General features: G+C 62.2%; 1 protein-coding gene across 3 annotated transcripts in view; it reads left to right on the top strand.

Annotated features, from left to right (window-relative positions):
* Positions 1-18,089, top strand: part of RASA3 (RAS p21 protein activator 3) — a 121,727-nt gene that overhangs the window by 75,388 nt on the left and 28,250 nt on the right. For 2 of the 3 annotated variants that reach the window (XM_070048522.1, XM_070048524.1), the window contains 7 exons: positions 8,575-8,655; positions 8,856-8,928; positions 11,859-11,935; positions 15,142-15,246; positions 15,655-15,811; positions 16,419-16,567; positions 17,948-18,062. In XM_070048522.1, the coding sequence (XP_069904623.1) occupies positions 8,575-8,655; positions 8,856-8,928; positions 11,859-11,935; positions 15,142-15,246; positions 15,655-15,811; positions 16,419-16,567; positions 17,948-18,062 (757 nt within the window). Of the gene's footprint in view, positions 1-8,574; positions 8,656-8,855; positions 8,929-11,858; positions 11,936-15,141; positions 15,252-15,654; positions 15,812-16,418; positions 16,568-17,947; positions 18,063-18,089 lie in introns of all 3 variants that reach the window. The other variant, XM_070048523.1, reaches the window with a different exon arrangement.

Consider the following 18,089-nt stretch of genomic DNA (forward strand, 5'->3'; position numbering starts at 1 on the left):
CCACACCTCCAGCTCCTGAAAGCTGAGATATTCTATCCCCGCGGCCACACGGCCGTCCCCCCAGCCTCTGTGCTTCCTGTGCTGAGCGGGCATCCCAGCTGTGGTGGCAGTCAGGAGGGCTGCCGGCTGCTGCTCCCCAGCCCTGCACCCAGCGTCCGGGCAAAGCCACCTCCTGAGCCAGGGGCCGGGCTTTGGGCTGGGCTCTGCAGGCTGCTTTCATCCACTTCAGCCTTGTGACCTGAGGCCCTGATGTAAGCTGTTAACAACCGCTCCTGCTCCTGCAAGACACCCTGGCTCCAGCTGGCTCTCTGGAGAGAGGGGAGGGGCGCACCAGGGCCCGTGTGCTGTGTGGTGCAGGCGGCCCCACCCCTCAGCCTCGCTTCCTGTGGCTCCAGTGAGAGACACTGCGTCTGCTAGCCCTGGCCAGGACATAGGAAGGAGTGCAGTGACCGTGGCCTCCCTTGTGGAAGGCAAGGAGGAACTCAGAGCTGGAGCGATCTGCTGCTGAGAGACGCCAGCAGCAATGTCGGATTCCCAGGGTGAAGCCCTCTCTCCTGTTGGCACCATTGCACACCCACTTTCTGCCCTCCCTGCAGTCCCATGTGCCATCCCTGTGAAAGGTGTGTCAGTGTCCTGGGGCTGCCTCAGCAATCCAAACGAGACACACTTACCCCATGCTTCTGAGGCCACTGAGAAGCCAGCTGGGCTGTGCCCTCTGGGGTCCTAGGGCAGGACCCTCCCTGGCCACTGCCATAGGTATTGGCACCCTCCCTAGTGGAACAGTGAGTGTCGCTGCATTGCACATAACCTCACAAGGCATACTGCGCCTGACACCCTACAGTGATCCTGTGTGCACAGCCCAGCCCCCTCCTAGACCCTACACTGATCCTAGTGCACAGCCCACCCCTCCTCCAAACTGTACACTAATCCTGTGTGCACAGCCCAGCCCCTCCTAGACCCTACACTGATCCTGTGTGCACAGCCCAGCCCCTCCTAGACCCTACACTGATCCTGTGTGCACAGCCCAGCCCCTCCTGGACCCTACACTGATCCTGTGTGCACAGCCCACCCCCTCCTAGACCCTGCACTGATCCTGTGTGCACAGCCCACCCCTCCTAGACACTACACTGATCCTGTGTGCACAGCCCACCCCTCCTAGACCCTACACTGATCCTGTGTGCACAGCCCACCCCTCCTAGACCCTACACTGATCCTGTGTGCACAGCCCACCCCTCCTAGACCCTACACTGATCCTGTGTGCACAACCCAGCCCCTCTTAGACCCTACACTGATCCTGTGTGCACAGCCCAGCCCCTCCTAGACCCTACACTGATCCTGTGTGCACAACCCAGCCCCTCTTAGACCCTACACTGATCCTGTGTGCACAGCCCAGCCCCTCCTAGACCCTACACTGATCCTGTGTACACAGCCCACCCCTCCTAGACCCTACACTGATCCTGTGTGCACAGCCGACCCTTCCTAGACTCTACACTGATCCTGTGTGCACAGCCCAGCCCTCCTAGACCCTACACTGATCCTGTGTGCACAGCCCAGCCCCTCCTAGACCCTACACTGATCCTGTGTGCACAGCCCAGCCCCCTCCTCCACCCTACACTGAACCTAGTGCACAGCCCAGCCCCTTCCTAGACCCTACACTGATCCTAGTGCACAGCCCAGCCCCCTCCTCCACCCTACACTGATCCTGTGTACACAGCCCACCCCTCCTAGACCCTACACTGATCCTGTGTGCACAGCCGACCCTTCCTAGACTCTACACTGATCCTGTGTGCACAGCCCACCCCTCCTAGACCCTATACTGATCCTGTGTGCACAGCCCACCCCTCCTAGACCCTACACTGATCCTGTGTGCACAGCCCAGCCCCTCCTAGACCCTACACTGATCCTGTGTGCACAGCCCAGCCCCTCCTAGACCCTACACTGATCCTGTGTGCACAGCCCACCCCTCCTAGACCCTACACTGATCCTGTGTGCACAGCCCACCCCTCCTAGACCCTACACTGATCCTGTGTGCACAGCCCAGCCCCTCCTAGACCCTACACTGATCCTGTGTGCACAGCCCAGCCCCTCCTAGACCCTACACTGATCCTGTGTGCACAGCTCAGCCCCTCCTAGACCCTACACTGATCCTGTGTGCACAGCCCACCCCTCCTAGACCCTACACTGATCCTTTGTGCACCGCTCAGCCCCTCCTAGACCCTACACTGATCCTGTGTGCACAGCTCAGCCCCTCCTAGACCCTACACTGATCCTGTGTGCACAGCCCACCCCTCCTAGACCCTACACTGATCCTGTGTGCACAGCGCAGCCCCTCCTAGACCCTACACTGATCCTGTGTGCACAGCCCAGCCCCTCCTAGACCCTACACTGATCCTGTGTGCACAGCCCACCCCCTCCTAGACCCTGCACTGATCCTGTGTGCACAGCCCACCCCTCCTAGACACTACACTGATCCTGTGTGCACAGCCCACCCCTCCTAGACTCTACACTGATCCTGTGTGCACAGCCCACCCCTCCTAGACCCTACACTGATCCTGTGTGCACAGCCCACCCCTCCTAGACCCTACACTGATCCTGTGTGCACAGCCCACCCCTCCTAGACCCTACACTGATCCTGTGTGCACAGCCCACCCCTCCTAGACCCTACACTGATCCTGTGTGCACAACCCAGCCCCTCTTAGACCCTACACTGATCCTGTGTGCACAGCCCAGCCCCTCCTAGACCCTACACTGATCCTGTGTGCACAACCCAGCCCCTCTTAGACCCTACACTGATCCTGTGTGCACAGCCCAGCCCCTCCTAGACCCTACACTGATCCTGTGTACACAGCCCACCCCTCCTAGACCCTACACTGATCCTGTGTGCACAGCCGACCCTTCCTAGACTCTACACTGATCCTGTGTGCACAGCCCAGCCCTCCTAGACCCTACACTGATCCTGTGTGCACAGCCCAGCCCCTCCTAGACCCTACACTGATCCTGTGTGCACAGCCCAGCCCCCTCCTCCACCCTACACTGAACCTAGTGCACAGCCCAGCCCCTTCCTAGACCCTACACTGATCCTAGTGCACAGCCCAGCCCCCTCCTCCACCCTACACTGATCCTGTGTACACAGCCCACCCCTCCTAGACCCTACACTGATCCTGTGTGCACAGCCGACCCTTCCTAGACTCTACACTGATCCTGTGTGCACAGCCCACCCCTCCTAGACCCTATACTGATCCTGTGTGCACAGCCCACCCCTCCTAGACCCTACACTGATCCTGTGTGCACAGCCCAGCCCCTCCTAGACCCTACACTGATCCTGTGTGCACAGCCCAGCCCCTCCTAGACCCTACACTGATCCTGTGTGCACAGCCCACCCCTCCTAGACCCTACACTGATCCTGTGTGCACAGCCCACCCCTCCTAGACCCTACACTGATCCTGTGTGCACAGCCCAGCCCCTCCTAGACCCTACACTGATCCTGTGTGCACAGCCCAGCCCCTCCTAGACCCTACACTGATCCTGTGTGCACAGCTCAGCCCCTCCTAGACCCTACACTGATCCTGTGTGCACAGCCCACCCCTCCTAGACCCTACACTGATCCTTTGTGCACCGCTCAGCCCCTCCTAGACCCTACACTGATCCTGTGTGCACAGCTCAGCCCCTCCTAGACCCTACACTGATCCTGTGTGCACAGCCCACCCCTCCTAGACCCTACACTGATCCTGTGTGCACAGCGCAGCCCCTCTTAGACCCTACACTGATCCTGTGTGCACAGCCCAGCCCCTCCTAGACCCTACACTGATCCTGTGTGCACAGCTCAGCCCCTCCTAGACCCTACACTGATCCTGTGTGCACAGCCCATCACACTCCACCTCCAGACTCTCAGGGATTCTGTGTGCACATAGAGCCTCACACAGACTCTGTGTGCACAGACCCTTTCCCAGTTGAGGTCAGAGCCAGGGTGTGGGGAGCAACTCGGACTAGACTAAGTTACTGGAATTAAGACTTATTCTATGCAGCTGCTCTCCCACAATATGGCGCTGGGAGAGGAGTAAACAACTTCTACACAGCTGCCTCCAGTTCAACCAATAAACTGTAGGACCTGCTCCTGATTGGAGGAGAGCAGCGTACTCGGCGTGTGGGTAGCAGAGTTGGGATTGGTGGAAGAGGACTATAAAGGAGGAGAGAGACAACATGCACCAGGAACATCTATCTGAAGGAACACCTGTGCAGCCCCCGAGAGAGCCGGCCGGCGGTGTGCCGCTCCCCTGCGGAAGTGGGGAAAGTGGCAGGGGGAACCGCCCTTCCACGGAGGTGGAAGGGACGGTAGCCAACCCGGGAAGAACCAGCAGCAAACCCGGGGAGGGCCGAGCAGACGAAAGAACAGTGCAGGGTCCTGTGTCGTTCCTCCACGAAGAGGGGGAGCGACACCAGGGAAGGACACAACTCTTTGGGGCTGCCCTACAGCCTATTGCTTTGGGGTTTCCACGTCCCAGCTGGGCTGCTCAGAGTCCTGGGAGCCCTGTCCAGGCTCTCCTCACTGCGGACACTCTGGGTCCCCTGAGCATTTCACGCTGGACGTCCTGAACTCTCTTTCCTGCTGTTCCTCCTGGCTGTGGATCACCGTTCCACACTGACTGTGGAAGCCACGCTCTCTGTTGTCAGGCAGTGGGCAGGAAGGGGCTCAGGGCTCCCCTCGGCGCTGAGCACAGCGCGACCGCTCTGAGCTGCTCCCTCTACCCCAGCTGTTCGCCATGTGGCCTGAGCTGGTGCCTTGGCCCTGGCTCTGCTCCTGTTCCTGGTGGACAGGATTTTTCCTCAGTGGGTGCATTCCTGCACAAGTGGTTAATGAGGGGAGGAAGATGCCAAATACCAGGTGAATAATCTGGGAGAAAAGCAGAAGTGTTCCAGAGCTGGGGAAGAGAGGGGCCCCTGGGGCCTGCTCTGGCCTGAGCAGAGCTCTAGAGGGAAGCTGGGCAGAAACGGAAGAAGGAACGTGGGGACCTCCCACCAGTGTAGAGCACGTGTAGGCAGGGGAAGGTGCAGGACCCTGCCAGAGCCGCAGATACAAAGAAAGCCTGCCAGGAGGGCACGCAGCTCCCAGCTGACCCCAAGAGGTGTCGTCCAGCCTCCCAGCGAGGGAGAGGATGTGCAGGTGTCTGAGCAATTGCCTCACGTGAGTAGCCAGACGTCTAGGCTTCTGAGTGCGAGGCAGCAGCACCTGGGCTGCTCCTCCCACGGTCACCTGAAAGACTGCACAGTGCACGCGAGAAGCCGTCATGCAGCAGACAAGGTGCAGCTCTGGCCTGGGGCCTGCAGGGTGAACTGAGCAGCCAGAGGAGCTCAGAGCCCCCGGAAGGCCCTGGGGAGAGGGAGCCTCACAGACCCCCTGGGGCAGCAGTTGAGTGGCAGGAGTTCAGGGGCTGGGGGTCTTGTCTGCTGGGCTGGCTGCAGGACGCCTCTGCACTGGGCCAGGCTGTCCCAGAGCAGAGCTGCCGGGGGCCTCCCCGACAAAGCATCCGCAAGGGAAGATCCGAATGCGTGGAGAGAATCTCAAGCAGCTCTGCTCTTCACAGCACAAGGGCACCTGGACGTTTCTGTGCAATTAAGGGTCCATCACCCGGTCAGCACCCACCTGCCCCAGAGCAGGCGTGAGCCTCGCGACCTAAAGGAAGCTGGAGGCAGAATTAGGCCCGAAAGCGACTGGATGACAGTGCTAATGTCACTGTTCCAGAATGGAAGGGGGCAGAGAGCCCTCACTGTGGGTCCCCCCGATGGGAGCCAGGGATTGAGTCAGTCCGAGAGGTGGGGGTGCTTTACCCTCACAGAGGGACAGGACTTGGGGCTCTCTGCGCACTCTGACCCCAGCCTGTCAGCCACAAGTTCCCCGTCCTTGCTGGGGTCTCGGTTTCCCTGTCCGCTCCTATACTGTGGGGTTCGTGAGATTGCGGGGGCTCGTGCTGGGCTGGGGCCTGGCTCATGGAGGTGAGTGAGGCCTGTTCTGTGGGTAAGGTCAGCCAGCTTAGGGGGCTGTGAGTCCAGTGGTTCTTCCTGCCTGGCTCCCTCCCTCCCCAGCCATCTTCACACTATTAATCCACGTCCTCACTGTTTAGTGGACAGCAGCAAGGTGGACACCCCACAGGCACCTCATCTGCCTCGCTTACACACCCCAACCCTGGGTCTCCCGACTGTGGAGACCCCACAGGAGTCTCTGTCTGCCTCAGCGGCACCCCCAATGTCTCCTGACTGTGGAGACCCCACAGGCACCACCATCTCTCACCCCCACCCCACCCCCACGCCTCCGGACTGTGGGGACCCCACAGGCGCCCCCGTCTCTCACCCCCACCCCCACGCCTCCAGACTGTGGAGACCCCACAGGTGCCCCTGTCTCTCACCCCCACCCCCACGCCTCCTGACTGTGGAGACCCCACAGGTGCCCCCATCTGCCTCACCCCCACCCCCACGCCTCCTGACTGTGGAGACCCCACAGGCTCCCCCGTCTCTCACCTCCACCCCCACGTTTCCTGACTGTGGAGACCCCCAGGCGCCCCCATCTCCCACCCCCACCTCCACCCCTTCTGACTGTGGAGACCCCACAGGCGCCCCCATCTCCCACCCCCACCTCCACCCCTCCTGACTGTGGAGACCCCACAGGCGCCCCTGTCTCTCACCCCCACCCCCACACCTCCTGACTGTGGGGACCCCACAGGCACCCCCATCTCTCACCCCCACCCCCACGTCTCCTGACTGTGGAGACACCACAGGCACCCCCGTCTCTCACCCCCACCCCCACGTCTCCCACCCCCACCCCCACACCTCCTGACTGTGGAGACCCCACAGGCGCCCCCGTCTCTCACCCCCACCCCCACGTCTCCCCCACCCCCACACCTCCTGACTGTGGAGACCCCACAGGCACCCCCGTCTCTCACCCCCACCCCCACGTCTCCTGACTGTGGAGACCCCACAGGCGCCCCCATCTCTCACCCCACCCCCACATCTCCTGACTGTGGGGACCCCACAGGCGCCCCCGTCTGCCTCACCCCACCCCCACACCTCCTGACTGTGGGGACCCCACAGGCGCCCCTGTCTCTCACCCCCGCCCCCACGCCTCCTGACTGTGGAGACCCCACAGGTGCCCCCATCTCTCACCCCACCCCCACATCTCCTGACTGTGGGGACCCCACAGGGGCCCCCGTCTGCCTCACCCCCACCCCCACGCCTCCTGACTGTGGGGACCCCACAGGCGCCCCTGTCTCTCACCCCCGCCCCCACGCCTCCTGACTGTGGAGACCCCACAGGTGCCCCCATCTCTCACCCCACCCCCACATCTCCTGACTGTGGGGACCCCACAGGCGCCCCCGTCTGCCTCACCCCCACCCCCACGCCTCCTGACTGTGGAGACCCCACAGGCACCCCCGTCCCTCACCCCCGCCCCCACGCCTCCTGACTGTGGGGACCCCACAGGTGCCCCCGTCTCTCACCCCCACCCCCACGTCTCCTGACTGTGGGGACCCCATAGGCGCCCCCGTCTCTCACCCCCACCCCCACGCCTCCTGACTGTGGGGACCCCACAGGCGCCCCCGTGTCTCACCCCCACCCCCACATCTCCTGACTGTGGGGACCCCACAGGCGCCCCCGTCTCTCACCCCACCCCCACGTTTCCTGACTGTGGAGACCCCACAGGCGCCCCCGTCTCCCACCCCCACCCCCACGTCTCCTGACTGTGGAGACCCCACAGGCACCCCCGTCCCTCACCCCCACCCCTCCTGACTGTGGAGACCCCACAAGCGCCCCCATCTCTCACCCCCACCCCCACCCCCACGTCTCCTGACTGTGGAGACCCCACAGGCGCCCCCGTCTCTCACCCCCACCCCCACGCCTCCTGACTGTGGAGACCCCACAGGCGCCCCCGTCTCTCACCCCACCCCCACACCTCCTGACTGTGGAGACCCCACAGGCGCCCCCGTCTCTCACCCCCTCCCCCACCCCTCCTGACTGTGGGGACCCCACAGGCACCCCCGTCTGCCTCACCCCCACCCCCACATCTCCTGACTGTGGGGACCCCACAGGCGCCCCCGTCTGCCTCACCCCACCCCCACCCCTCCTGACTGTGGGGACCCCACAGGCGCCCCCGTCTCTCACCCCCACCCCCACATCTCCTGACTGTGGAGACCCCACAGGTGCCCCCGTCTCTCACCCCCACCCCCACGCCTCCTGACTGTGGGGACCCCACAGGTGCCCCCGTCTCTCACCCCCTCCCCCACCCCTCCTGACTGTGGAGACCCCACAGGTGCCCCCGTCTCTCACCCCCACCCCCACATCTCCTGACTGTGGAGACCCCACAGGTGCCCCCGTCTCTCACCCCCACCCCCACATCTCCTGACTGTGGAGACCCCACAGGTGCCCCCGTCTCTCACCCCCACCCCACCCCTCCTGACTGTGGGGACCCCACAGGCGCCCCCGTCTCTCACCCCCTCCCCCACCCCTCCTGACTGTGGGGACCCCACAGGCGCCCCTGTCTCTCACCCCCACCCCCCCCTCCTGACTGCCCTTTGCTTCTCTCCTCAGCATCCTCGAGTGCCAAGGCCTGCCCATAGTGAATGGGCAGTGCGACCCTTATGCCACCGTGACGCTGGCAGGACCACTCAGGCAAGTGCCCTGTGCCCTCAGCGCGCCGCTCCGGTTTGAAATGCCCTGCAGTTGCCGTGTGGAAAAGGAAGCCTCCGTTTGTGCCCTTCCCGGGGGTTCTGGCGCGGTGCTCCTGCCTCGTTCCCTGGCAGCCGGTGAGCTGCTGGTGTGTGCGATGCCCGCAGTGTCCTCGCCGGCCCTCACCTCCCCCGTCATTGCAGATCAGAGGCCAAGAAGACGAAGGTGAAGAGGAAGACCACCAACCCCCAGTTTGATGAGGTGTTTTACTTCGAGGTTGGTGTCTTCAGGGAGCGGAACCCTTTCCCGAGACTCCGTGAAGTCCACTCTGGGCCGTCTCAAGTCTTCACTCCCTTCTGCAGGCATCTGACCCTCTCTGCCACTTCCGGAACTGGCCCAGATTTGTGTGCAAAGCCGATTAGTTGGTGCTCTCCTGATCGAGACTCGGGTTTTTTGTTTCTTCTCTGAGCAGTGTGGAAGGTTCTTGTTTTTGCCAGAAGCAGGGTTTGAAACAAGAGGGGAGGTGATTCGGACCCAGCATTGCCCAGGCTGCCTCTGAAAACCTGCTCTCCCCGAGTGGCAGGACGAGGCCAGGTGCAGCTTGGCTGAGAGCAGGCTCTGGGCTGACGGTGCTGGCGAGGCTTCTGGTGAGCTGGGCCTCGGGGAGCCCTAAGGACAGCCAGGGGCTGGGGGGACCTGGGGGTCTAGAGAGTGGAGTCGGGAGCTGGGTCAGAACAAGGGGCTCCGAAGAGAGCCAGGCCCCGCACACCCACAGTGGTGGGGCAGCTGCGAGGGGGTCTAGTGCACAGGGAAGTGCCTGTGTCGTCATGGGAGCTCAGTCCACGTTAGGAGCACACAGAAGGCAGTGACAGCCACAGCTCTCCAGAGGCAAGACAGGAGATGTAGAGAAATTTTGTTTTTAATCAGTTTGTTTTTATTTGAGAGGCAGAGAGGCAGAGAGAGAGAGATTCCCCTATCTGCTTGTTCATTCCCCAGGTACCTGTGACAGTAGGGACTAGGCCAGGCTGGAGCGAGGCGCTCAGCTCACCCACGTGGGTGGCAGGAACCTGAGCTGCTCGCAGGGTCTGCATCAGCAGGAAGCTGGATCAGCAGCCAGTGGCAGGCATTGCACGCAGGTCCTGTGATGTGGGACACTGGTGCTTAGCAGTTGTAACTGCCAGGCCAGACGTGCCCTGGAAAGTGTGGACAGGAATTGTGAGGTGGAAGTGTGAGCAGCACTCACCGTCGAGGCCGCTGCCGTGGCTCGGACAGCACTTGTCTCCCCTGGCAGCTCTCGGCTTACCTGCCGGCCTCCACTTCAGCGCTGCCCTGAGCACAGCTAGTGCTGCTGCTTCACGTCCCTGTGGCCAGGTGTCACTGGGCATAGGTGTCACTGACACAGGTGTTACTATTTATCAGTGTCATAGTACATAGGCATCAGTACAGGTGTCACTGGGCACAGGCATCTGTACAAGTGTCACCGAGTACAGGTATCACTGGGCACAGGCGTTAGTGTAGGTGTCACTGTGTACAGGTGTCACTGGGCACAGGTGTCACCATGTACAGGAGTCACTGGGAACAGGTGTTATTTAGTGTACAGGTGTCACTGAGTACAGGTATCACTGGGCACAGGCATTAGTGTAGGTGTCACTGTGTACAGGTATTACTGGGCACAGGTATCAGAACAGGTGTCACTGGGCACAGGTGTCACCATGTATAGGAGTCACTGGGAACAGGTATTATTTAGTGTACAGGTGTCACTGAGTGCTGGTATCACCGTGTACAGGTGTCATTGGACACAGGTGTCCGTTGCACAGGTGTGTGTCCCAGTCCACTCGGTGAACTTAATAGCCCCAGATACATTTGAAAGCTGTGGTGTGGATTGCAGCAGTCTGGGCCCCGTGAAGACTGGCTGGGCCCAGACTCAGTGTGGGGCCTGTGGGGCTTTGTCCTGTGACTCAGCAGCTCCACCCAGGCCACAGCAGCAGATGGCCTGACCAGGCCCCTGTCTCCTGGCAGATGCTGCTGGAAACACAGGCTGAGCCCCAGGAGGACAGCAGCCTCCAACAGGGGAAACGGGAGGTGGCTTCCGGCTCACATTTGCCAGGATCATAACAATCAACTTATCTGAAATACCTTAAGTGTCTAAATGAGGTTATGTTAAATTCTGGAAGAATCACGTCGCCACTCACCAGACGTGGGGGCGCCCAAGGCAGGCTGGGAATAGCTGAGGCAGGAGACGGACGGCCCCGTTGTGCTCCTGTGCTGGGGTATTCAGCCGTGCTGCTGTCCTGCTGCAAGGAGCTGCCTGAGGAGGATCCAGGGGCTTCTTGGGAGACCCTGCAGCCTAAGGAGGAGTGAGACTGTGCTGTGGGGGTGCAGGGGGCCACTCAGTCTTCAGCTGAGGACAGTGCAACTGGTGATGGTGCCCAGGAGGGAGGCGATGCCGTGGGGACCAGAACGGACCAGGAAGCTGTTGTCGGGAGGATGTCAGGTGGCCCCCACAGGGACCAGCAGCTTACATATTGGGGAACAGCAGTCGGGGACAAGGTGTGCAGGTCCAGAGTGGAGGACCAGGCAGGGAACAGAGCCCAGGCCTCGTGTTGTTTGCTGCTGCTTTCCTCAGAGTCTGCTCCTGATGAGAGCTCTTAGCCAGAGCATCTGACTTCACCGCAGCTCCCAGAAGCCTTGGAGGGGACGGAGGCTGGGAGGAAGGGCCATGGCTTGGGCACCACTGAGGGCTCCGCAGCCGGCCCTGAGTGTCCAGCCCAGCTCACTGCTTCTGATGTTTGGAGGCACTCAACAGTTCCTGAAACACCAGGAGGAAAATCGCTGTTTTGACTTCTGCATTCTCTAAGCTCCTGCAGGTGTGGAGTCCCCAGAGCTGTGGGGTAGCCACTTCATGTGGACATAAGGGAGACCTCAAAAACGTAAGGGGTGACCCTCCCAGCATCCCCCCAGCACCCACAGCAACCACAAGGCCAGGGCGTTGGCCCAGAGCAGGTGGGCGTCAATGGCCAGCTCAGGTGTCTGGGGTCATGTCCTGTCTCAGATTGGGCTCCCAGGACAGAAGCCCCTGCCATGGCTGCCTGTGGCCTGGTTCCAGTCCTGCCCGCTCCAGCGGTCCTGCGCATGGGAACTGGGCCTGATCCCAGATTGTGCCTGCTTGGGCAATGCCTGAGGCCTCTTCTCCCATCTGTGGCCAGGTGACCAGACCCTGCAGCTACAGCAGGAAGTCTCACTTCGACTTTGAGGAGGAAGATGTCGACAGGCTGGAGATCAGGTGGGTAAGACTACGGGCACATTTCCCGTCGGAACCTCCTCTTTTGTGCCTATAAATGGGGGCATGGGTGGAAATGAATTTCCCTCTTCTTAATGATTTTAACACCAGAATGTTAGAAGTTGGGTTTGAACTTGGAGCCTTTGGCATAAACTCCAAGGGACTTGGGTGGTGGGTGCACAAGATGTGGGCTGCCCATGGCACATAGGGTTGTATGGTTCGCCTTGCACCTCTTTCTAAGAGGCAGAAGTCAAAGATGAGCCATTCTGCATTCAAGGTTCTGAGGTTCCCCATGAGAGTGGAGGTTGCCCACTGTGCTACAGCCAATTCTGGGTCTGGTTCTATAGCCTTGCCCTGGCTCTGAGACTGCCCTGTCCCAGCCCTGGCTTGGTACTATACCCAGCCCCGTCCCAGCCCTAACTGTACACCTGCCCCGTCCCAGCTCTAAGCGTGCACCTGCCCCGTCCCAGCCCTAAGCGTGCACCTGCCCCGTCCCAGCCCTAACTGTGCACCTGCCCTGTCCCAGCCCTAACTGTGCACCTGCCCCATCCCAGCCCTAACTGTGCACCTGCCCTGTCCCAGCCCTAAGCGTGCACCTGCCCTGTCCCAGTCCTAACTGTGCACCTGCCCCATCCCAGCCCTAACTGTGCACCTGCCCTGTCCCAGCCCTAACTGTGCACCTGCCCTGTCCCAGCCCTGCTGTGCACCTGACCTGTCCCAGCCCTGCTGTGCACCTGCCCCATCCCAGCCCTCACTGTAGGCCTTCTGGTCCCTCCGTCAGTACTGTGAGCTGGATCCCGTCTGCCTTGGAGTGTGGTCTCCATGTCTCCTCTCCACTCCTGGAAGCTTCCTGTACTGTGCAGGGAAGAAAAGGAAAGGAAAGGAGAGAAGAGGGGAGGGGAGGAGAGGAGAGGGGAGGGCCAAAGCACTGAGAGTCCCCTCCTCCCATCACCTTGCTGGCCTCACTCTTCGGGGGACACTTCCAGGGGAGGCCCAGCCCCTCCCACAGCGGCAGTGGGGAAGCCCCTGTGGCTCAGTGTATGCAGCCAGAGTGGCCCCTTTGCAGCTAAAGTCTGTCTGTTGAGAGCCTTGGGAATTTTCCTAATTATTTTAAAGACAGTTTTATTTATTTATTTTCATTTTATTTGAAAAGCAAAGAGACACAAAATCAGATATACAGATAGAAATCTTCTATCCACTGGTCCACTATACTGTGTGCACCCCAAGGAGAGAGGGTGGGGCAGACTCTCCTGTGTGCACCCCAGGGTAGGAGGTGGGGCAGACTCCTATGTGTACCCCAGGGAAAGGGGTGGGGCAGATTCTCCTGTGTATACCCCAGGGTAGGGGGTGGGGCAGGTTCTCCTGTGTGCACCCCAGGGTGGGGGGTGGTGCAGATTCTCCCATGTGCACCCCAGGGTGGGGGGTGGTACACACTGTCCGTGTTCGCCCCTGGGTGAGGGGTGGTACACACTGTCCGTGTTCGCCCCTGGGTGAGGGGTGGTACACACTGTCCGTGTTCGCCCCTGGGTGAGGGGTGGTACACACTGTCCATGTTCACCCCTGGGTGGGGGGTGGTACACACTGTCCATGTTCACCCCTGGGTGGGGGGTGGTACACACTGTCCGTGTGCGCCCCTGGGTGGGGGGTGGTACACACTGTCCGTGTGCGCCCCTGGGTGGGGGGTGGTACACACTGTCCGTGTGCGCCCCAGGGTGGGGGGTGGTACACACTGTCCGTGTGCGCCCCTGGGTGGGGGGTGGTACACACTGTCCGTGTGCGCCCCTGGGTGGGGGGTGGTACACACTGTCCGTGTGCGCCCCTGGGTGGGGGGTGGTACACACTGTCCGTGTGCGCCCCAGGGTGGGGGGTGGTACACACTGTCCGTGTGCGCCCCTGGGTGGGGGGTGGTACACACTGTCCGTGTGCGCCCCTGGGTGGGGGGTGGTACACACTGTCCATGTTCACCCCTGGGTGAGGGGTGGTACACACTGTCCGTGTTCGCCCCTGGGTGAGGGGTGGTACACACTGTCCATGTGCGCCCCTGGGTGGGGGGTGGTACACACTGTCCATGTTCACCCCTGGGTGGGGGGTGGTACACACTGTCCGTGTGCGCCCCTGGGTGAGGGGTGGTACACACTGTCCGTGTGCGCCCCTGGGTGGGGGGTGGTACACACTGTCCGTGTGCGCCCCTGGGTGGGGGGTGGTACACACTGTCCGTGTGCGCCCCTGGGTGGGGGGTGGTACACACTGTCCATGTTCACCCCTGGGTGAGGGGTGGTACACACTGTCCGTGTGCGCCCCTGGGTGGGGGGTGGTACACACTGTCCGTGTGCGCCCCAGGGTGAGGGGTGGTACACACTGTCCATGTGCGCCCCTGGGTGGGGGGTGGTACACACTGTCCATGTTCGCCCCTGGGTGGGGGGTGGTACACACTGTCCGTGTGCGCCCCTGGGTGGGGGGTGGTACACACTGTCCGTGTGCGCCCCTGGGTGGGGGGTGGTACACACTGTCCGTGTGCGCCCCTGGGTGGGGGGTGGTACACACTGTCCGTGTGCGCCCCTGGGTGGGGGGTGGTACACACTGTCCGTGTGCGCCCCTGGGTGGGGGGTGGTACACACTGTCCGTGTGTGCCCCTGGGTGGGGGGTGGTACACACTGTCCCGCCTGCTCCTTAGCCTAGGGCCTGCCTTTCCTCCTCTCTTCGTGTGCTGAGCTGTGCTGTCTCCACAGGCGTCACTTGGTTGCAGCCCAACTTTAAATTCTTTTGGCTTCAGGCTGCATTCCCCGGGCGTGCCAGCTGTGAGCATCCCCTCCACCCCGTCCCAGGCCCCTGGAGGAAGTGTTGCTGCTTTTCCATCCTGAGCTTTGAACCCAGAGTGAGGTCTTAGTTTCTGAATGTGGCCTGCTGTGGCATGAAACCAGGCTGAGTCCCCGGTGTGTCCTGGACACTCATCCACCCTGGGAGGCCCAGGCTGCCACTCGTGTCCCCTTCTTGGGTGAAGGGGCAGGTGCCATGGGGCCCCAAGTGCGGCAGGTGACTGCACCAGCCACAGGGCCTGCCTCCACCTCCCTCTGCCTTTGCCTTCATGTTGGCTGCAGGGCTCTTTCCCCTGGTGCACAGCTGTGGCATGCTCGGTGTGGGCGTCTTCTCTGCCCGCACTGCCTGCCTCGGCTCTGACCTCGGGTGAGGCCTGTGCCCTGTGGTTTCAGAGTGGACCTCTGGAACGCCAGCAACTTGAAGTTTGGAGATGAGTTTCTGGGAGAACTGAGGGTGCCCTTGAAAGTGCTGCGGCAGTCCAGCTCCTACGAAGCGTGGTAAGGTGGGCACAGCCTGGGGCGAGGGCACAAGCCAGGGGAGCACCCCCAGACTGCGGGCTGAGCCCTCACAGCCGGCCCCTGCTCCAGCTCTGTGCATAGCTCTGACGCATGGTGGCGTGGAGACGTCCTGCTTTCGCAGCAGGTGCAACCGTGCAGGATCACAGCGGGCGAGAAGCAGTGTGAGCGGCAGGCCTCAGAGCTTTGAAGCAGCAGCAGGGCCCAGCCCTGGGCAGACGTCCGCTCGGCCCAGCCCTGTCTGTGACTGGGTGGGCTCCTGGGGAAGCCAGAGACCAGTGATACAGAAGGGCCTTGCGATACCCCTCCCCTGGCCCTGCCTCAGCCGATGACCATGACGCTGCCTGAGGCAGGGGCCACCTCACACTGTGGTCCCCTCCTTCCTGCCAGGTACTTCCTTCAGCCCCGGGACAATGGCAGCAGGAGCCTGAAGCAGGATGGCCTGGGCTCCCTGAGACTGAACGTGGTTTACACAGAGGACCACGTCTTCTCCTCCCACTACTATAGCCCGCTGCGGGACCTGCTGCTGAAGTCTGCGGATGTGGAGGTGGGCTCTGCCCCCAGCCCAGGCCCCGCCCTCCTGCCCCGCCCCTTCCCCAGGCCCCGCCCCGCCCTCCTGCCCCTCCCCTGCCCTTTGCCCAGCCCCACCCTCCTGCCCCCAGCCCAGGCCCTGCCCTCCTGCCCCGCCCCTGCCCATTTACCCAGTCCTCTCCAGCCTGTCCGGCCCCACCCCTGTGCCCCACCTCCTGTGGGTGACTCCCCCCCCATAGTCCTCCTGTCCTATTTCCCTCCTGGGGAGGGACACCTGTGTCCCCTTTGCTGGGTGCGCTCAGGCCTGCAGTTAGAGCCGTGGGAACCCCTGACTGTGACCCTGACTGTGGATTCCTCTATGCAGGAACCTCAGTGCATCTGGGTCTGGGGATAGGGAAGGCACAGGTGCCCCCACCCCCTAGGACACAGCCCAGCAGTGGCATGCCCTCATCAGAGAGCATCCAGTGTTCCTGAAGGTTGGCAAGGAGACAGCCTGAGTGGTCACTCTGTGTGGGGTGCAGGAGTCTGGGGGCCTCAGGTGCTGTCCTGGAGCAGTGCTGACCTAGAGGAGACGGTGCTGTGGACTGCAGGAGCCCACCCCATTCACGGCTCTCTTGCTACAGCCTGTCTCTGCGTCGGCGGCCCACGTCCTGGGGGAGGTGTGCAGAGAGAAGCAGGAGGCGGCCATCCCTCTGGTGCGGCTCTTCCTGCACTGTGGCAGGATTGTGCCCTTCCTCAGTGCCATCGCCAACGCCGAGGTGAAGAGGACCCAGTGAGTGCCCTGCCAAGACCTCTCCCAGCAGGGGCCCTGGGGTCAGGGAGGGGGGTGACGTCCAGGTACAGGGGCCCTGGGGTCAGGGAGGGGGGTGACGTCCAGGTACAGGGGCCCTGGGGTCAGGGAGGGGGGTGACGTCCAGGTACAGGGGCCCTGGGGTCAGGGAGGGGGGTGACGTCCAGGTGCAGGGGCCCTGGGGTCAGGGAGGGGGGTGATGTCCAGGCGCAGGGTGACCTAGGGATCAGGGAGGGGGGTGACGTCCAGGTGCAGGGAGCACTGGGATCAGGGAGGAGGGGTGACGTCCAGGTGCAGGGGGCCCGGGGTCAGGGAGGGTGACGTCCAGGTGCAGGGGGACTTGGGGTCGGGGGGGGGGGGTTGATGTACAGGTACAGAGGGCCTTAGGGGTCAGGGCGGGGGGTGACGTCCAGGTGCGGGGCCCTGGGGTCGGGGGGCTGACATCCAGGTGCAGGGGCCCTAAGGGCCAGGGAGGGGGGTGACGTCCAGGTGCAGGGGCCCTGGGGTCAGGAAGGGGGGTGATGTCCAGGCGCAGGGGGACCTAGGGGTCAGGGAGGGGGGAGTGATGTCCAGGCGCTGGCGGACCTAGGGATCAGGGAGGGGGGAGTGATGCCCAGGTGCAGGGAGCCCTGGGGTCAGGGAGGGAAGTCACATCCAGGTATAGGGGGACCTAGGGGGTCAGGGAGGAGAGAGTGATGTCCAGGTGCTGGGGGACCTAGGTGTCAGGGTGGGAGAGTCACGTCCAGGTGCAGCGGGTCAGGGAGGCAGGAGTCATGTCCAAAACCACAGCCAGGTGCAGGACCTGCAGGAAATAAGGGGAGGGCAGGCTTGCCTGGAAACTGTGTGCTCTGGATTCCAGGAGTTCGTGGGAGCAGGAAAGGGACCGCTGGACTTGAGTGTTCTGGGCACCAAGTGTTCGGGCACTTGTGTGAGTTTATCCTGTCAGTCCTTTCTGAGCTTGCTGAGCCCCTCTGTGAACTTGGGTTTCCTCTCACACTTGCATGTTTTGAGTTTCTGAACAGAGTGTCCAGAGTAAGTGCAGGGAGGTAGGGCGGCTTGGGCTTGGCCTTGGACCCGGCCCTGAGCTCCAGGCTCTGTCCTGAGCCCGCGTCACAGGAGAGGACTGCACAGTGGACGCTGCAGCCCCTCCAGAATGCACCCCTGTGGGCTGCCATGGTGGGGGCAGCCTCCCGAGTGCCCACGTCCCTCTGCACGGACAGGGGGCACGTGTCTGTTGTGTGACACACAGCCTTGTGGGTGCAAGGGAGAGCCCTGGAAGGCACCTGTGGCCCCCAGGATCCCAGACAGGCCCTGCTACTTCGGTGCCTTGCGGCAGGAAGTCATTCTCAACTCTGTTTCCAGGGACCCCAACACCATTTTCCGAGGAAACTCATTGACATCCAAGTGCATCGATGAGACAATGAAGCTGGCAGGCATGCACTACCTGCATGTCACCCTGAAGCCCGTCATAGAGGAGGTGTGTATGTGTGGGGTCAGTTTACAG

The sequence above is a fragment of the Oryctolagus cuniculus genome, chromosome 9, assembly GCF_964237555.1.
Source record: "Oryctolagus cuniculus chromosome 9, mOryCun1.1, whole genome shotgun sequence".
Classification (NCBI taxonomy): Eukaryota; Metazoa; Chordata; class Mammalia; order Lagomorpha; family Leporidae; genus Oryctolagus; species Oryctolagus cuniculus.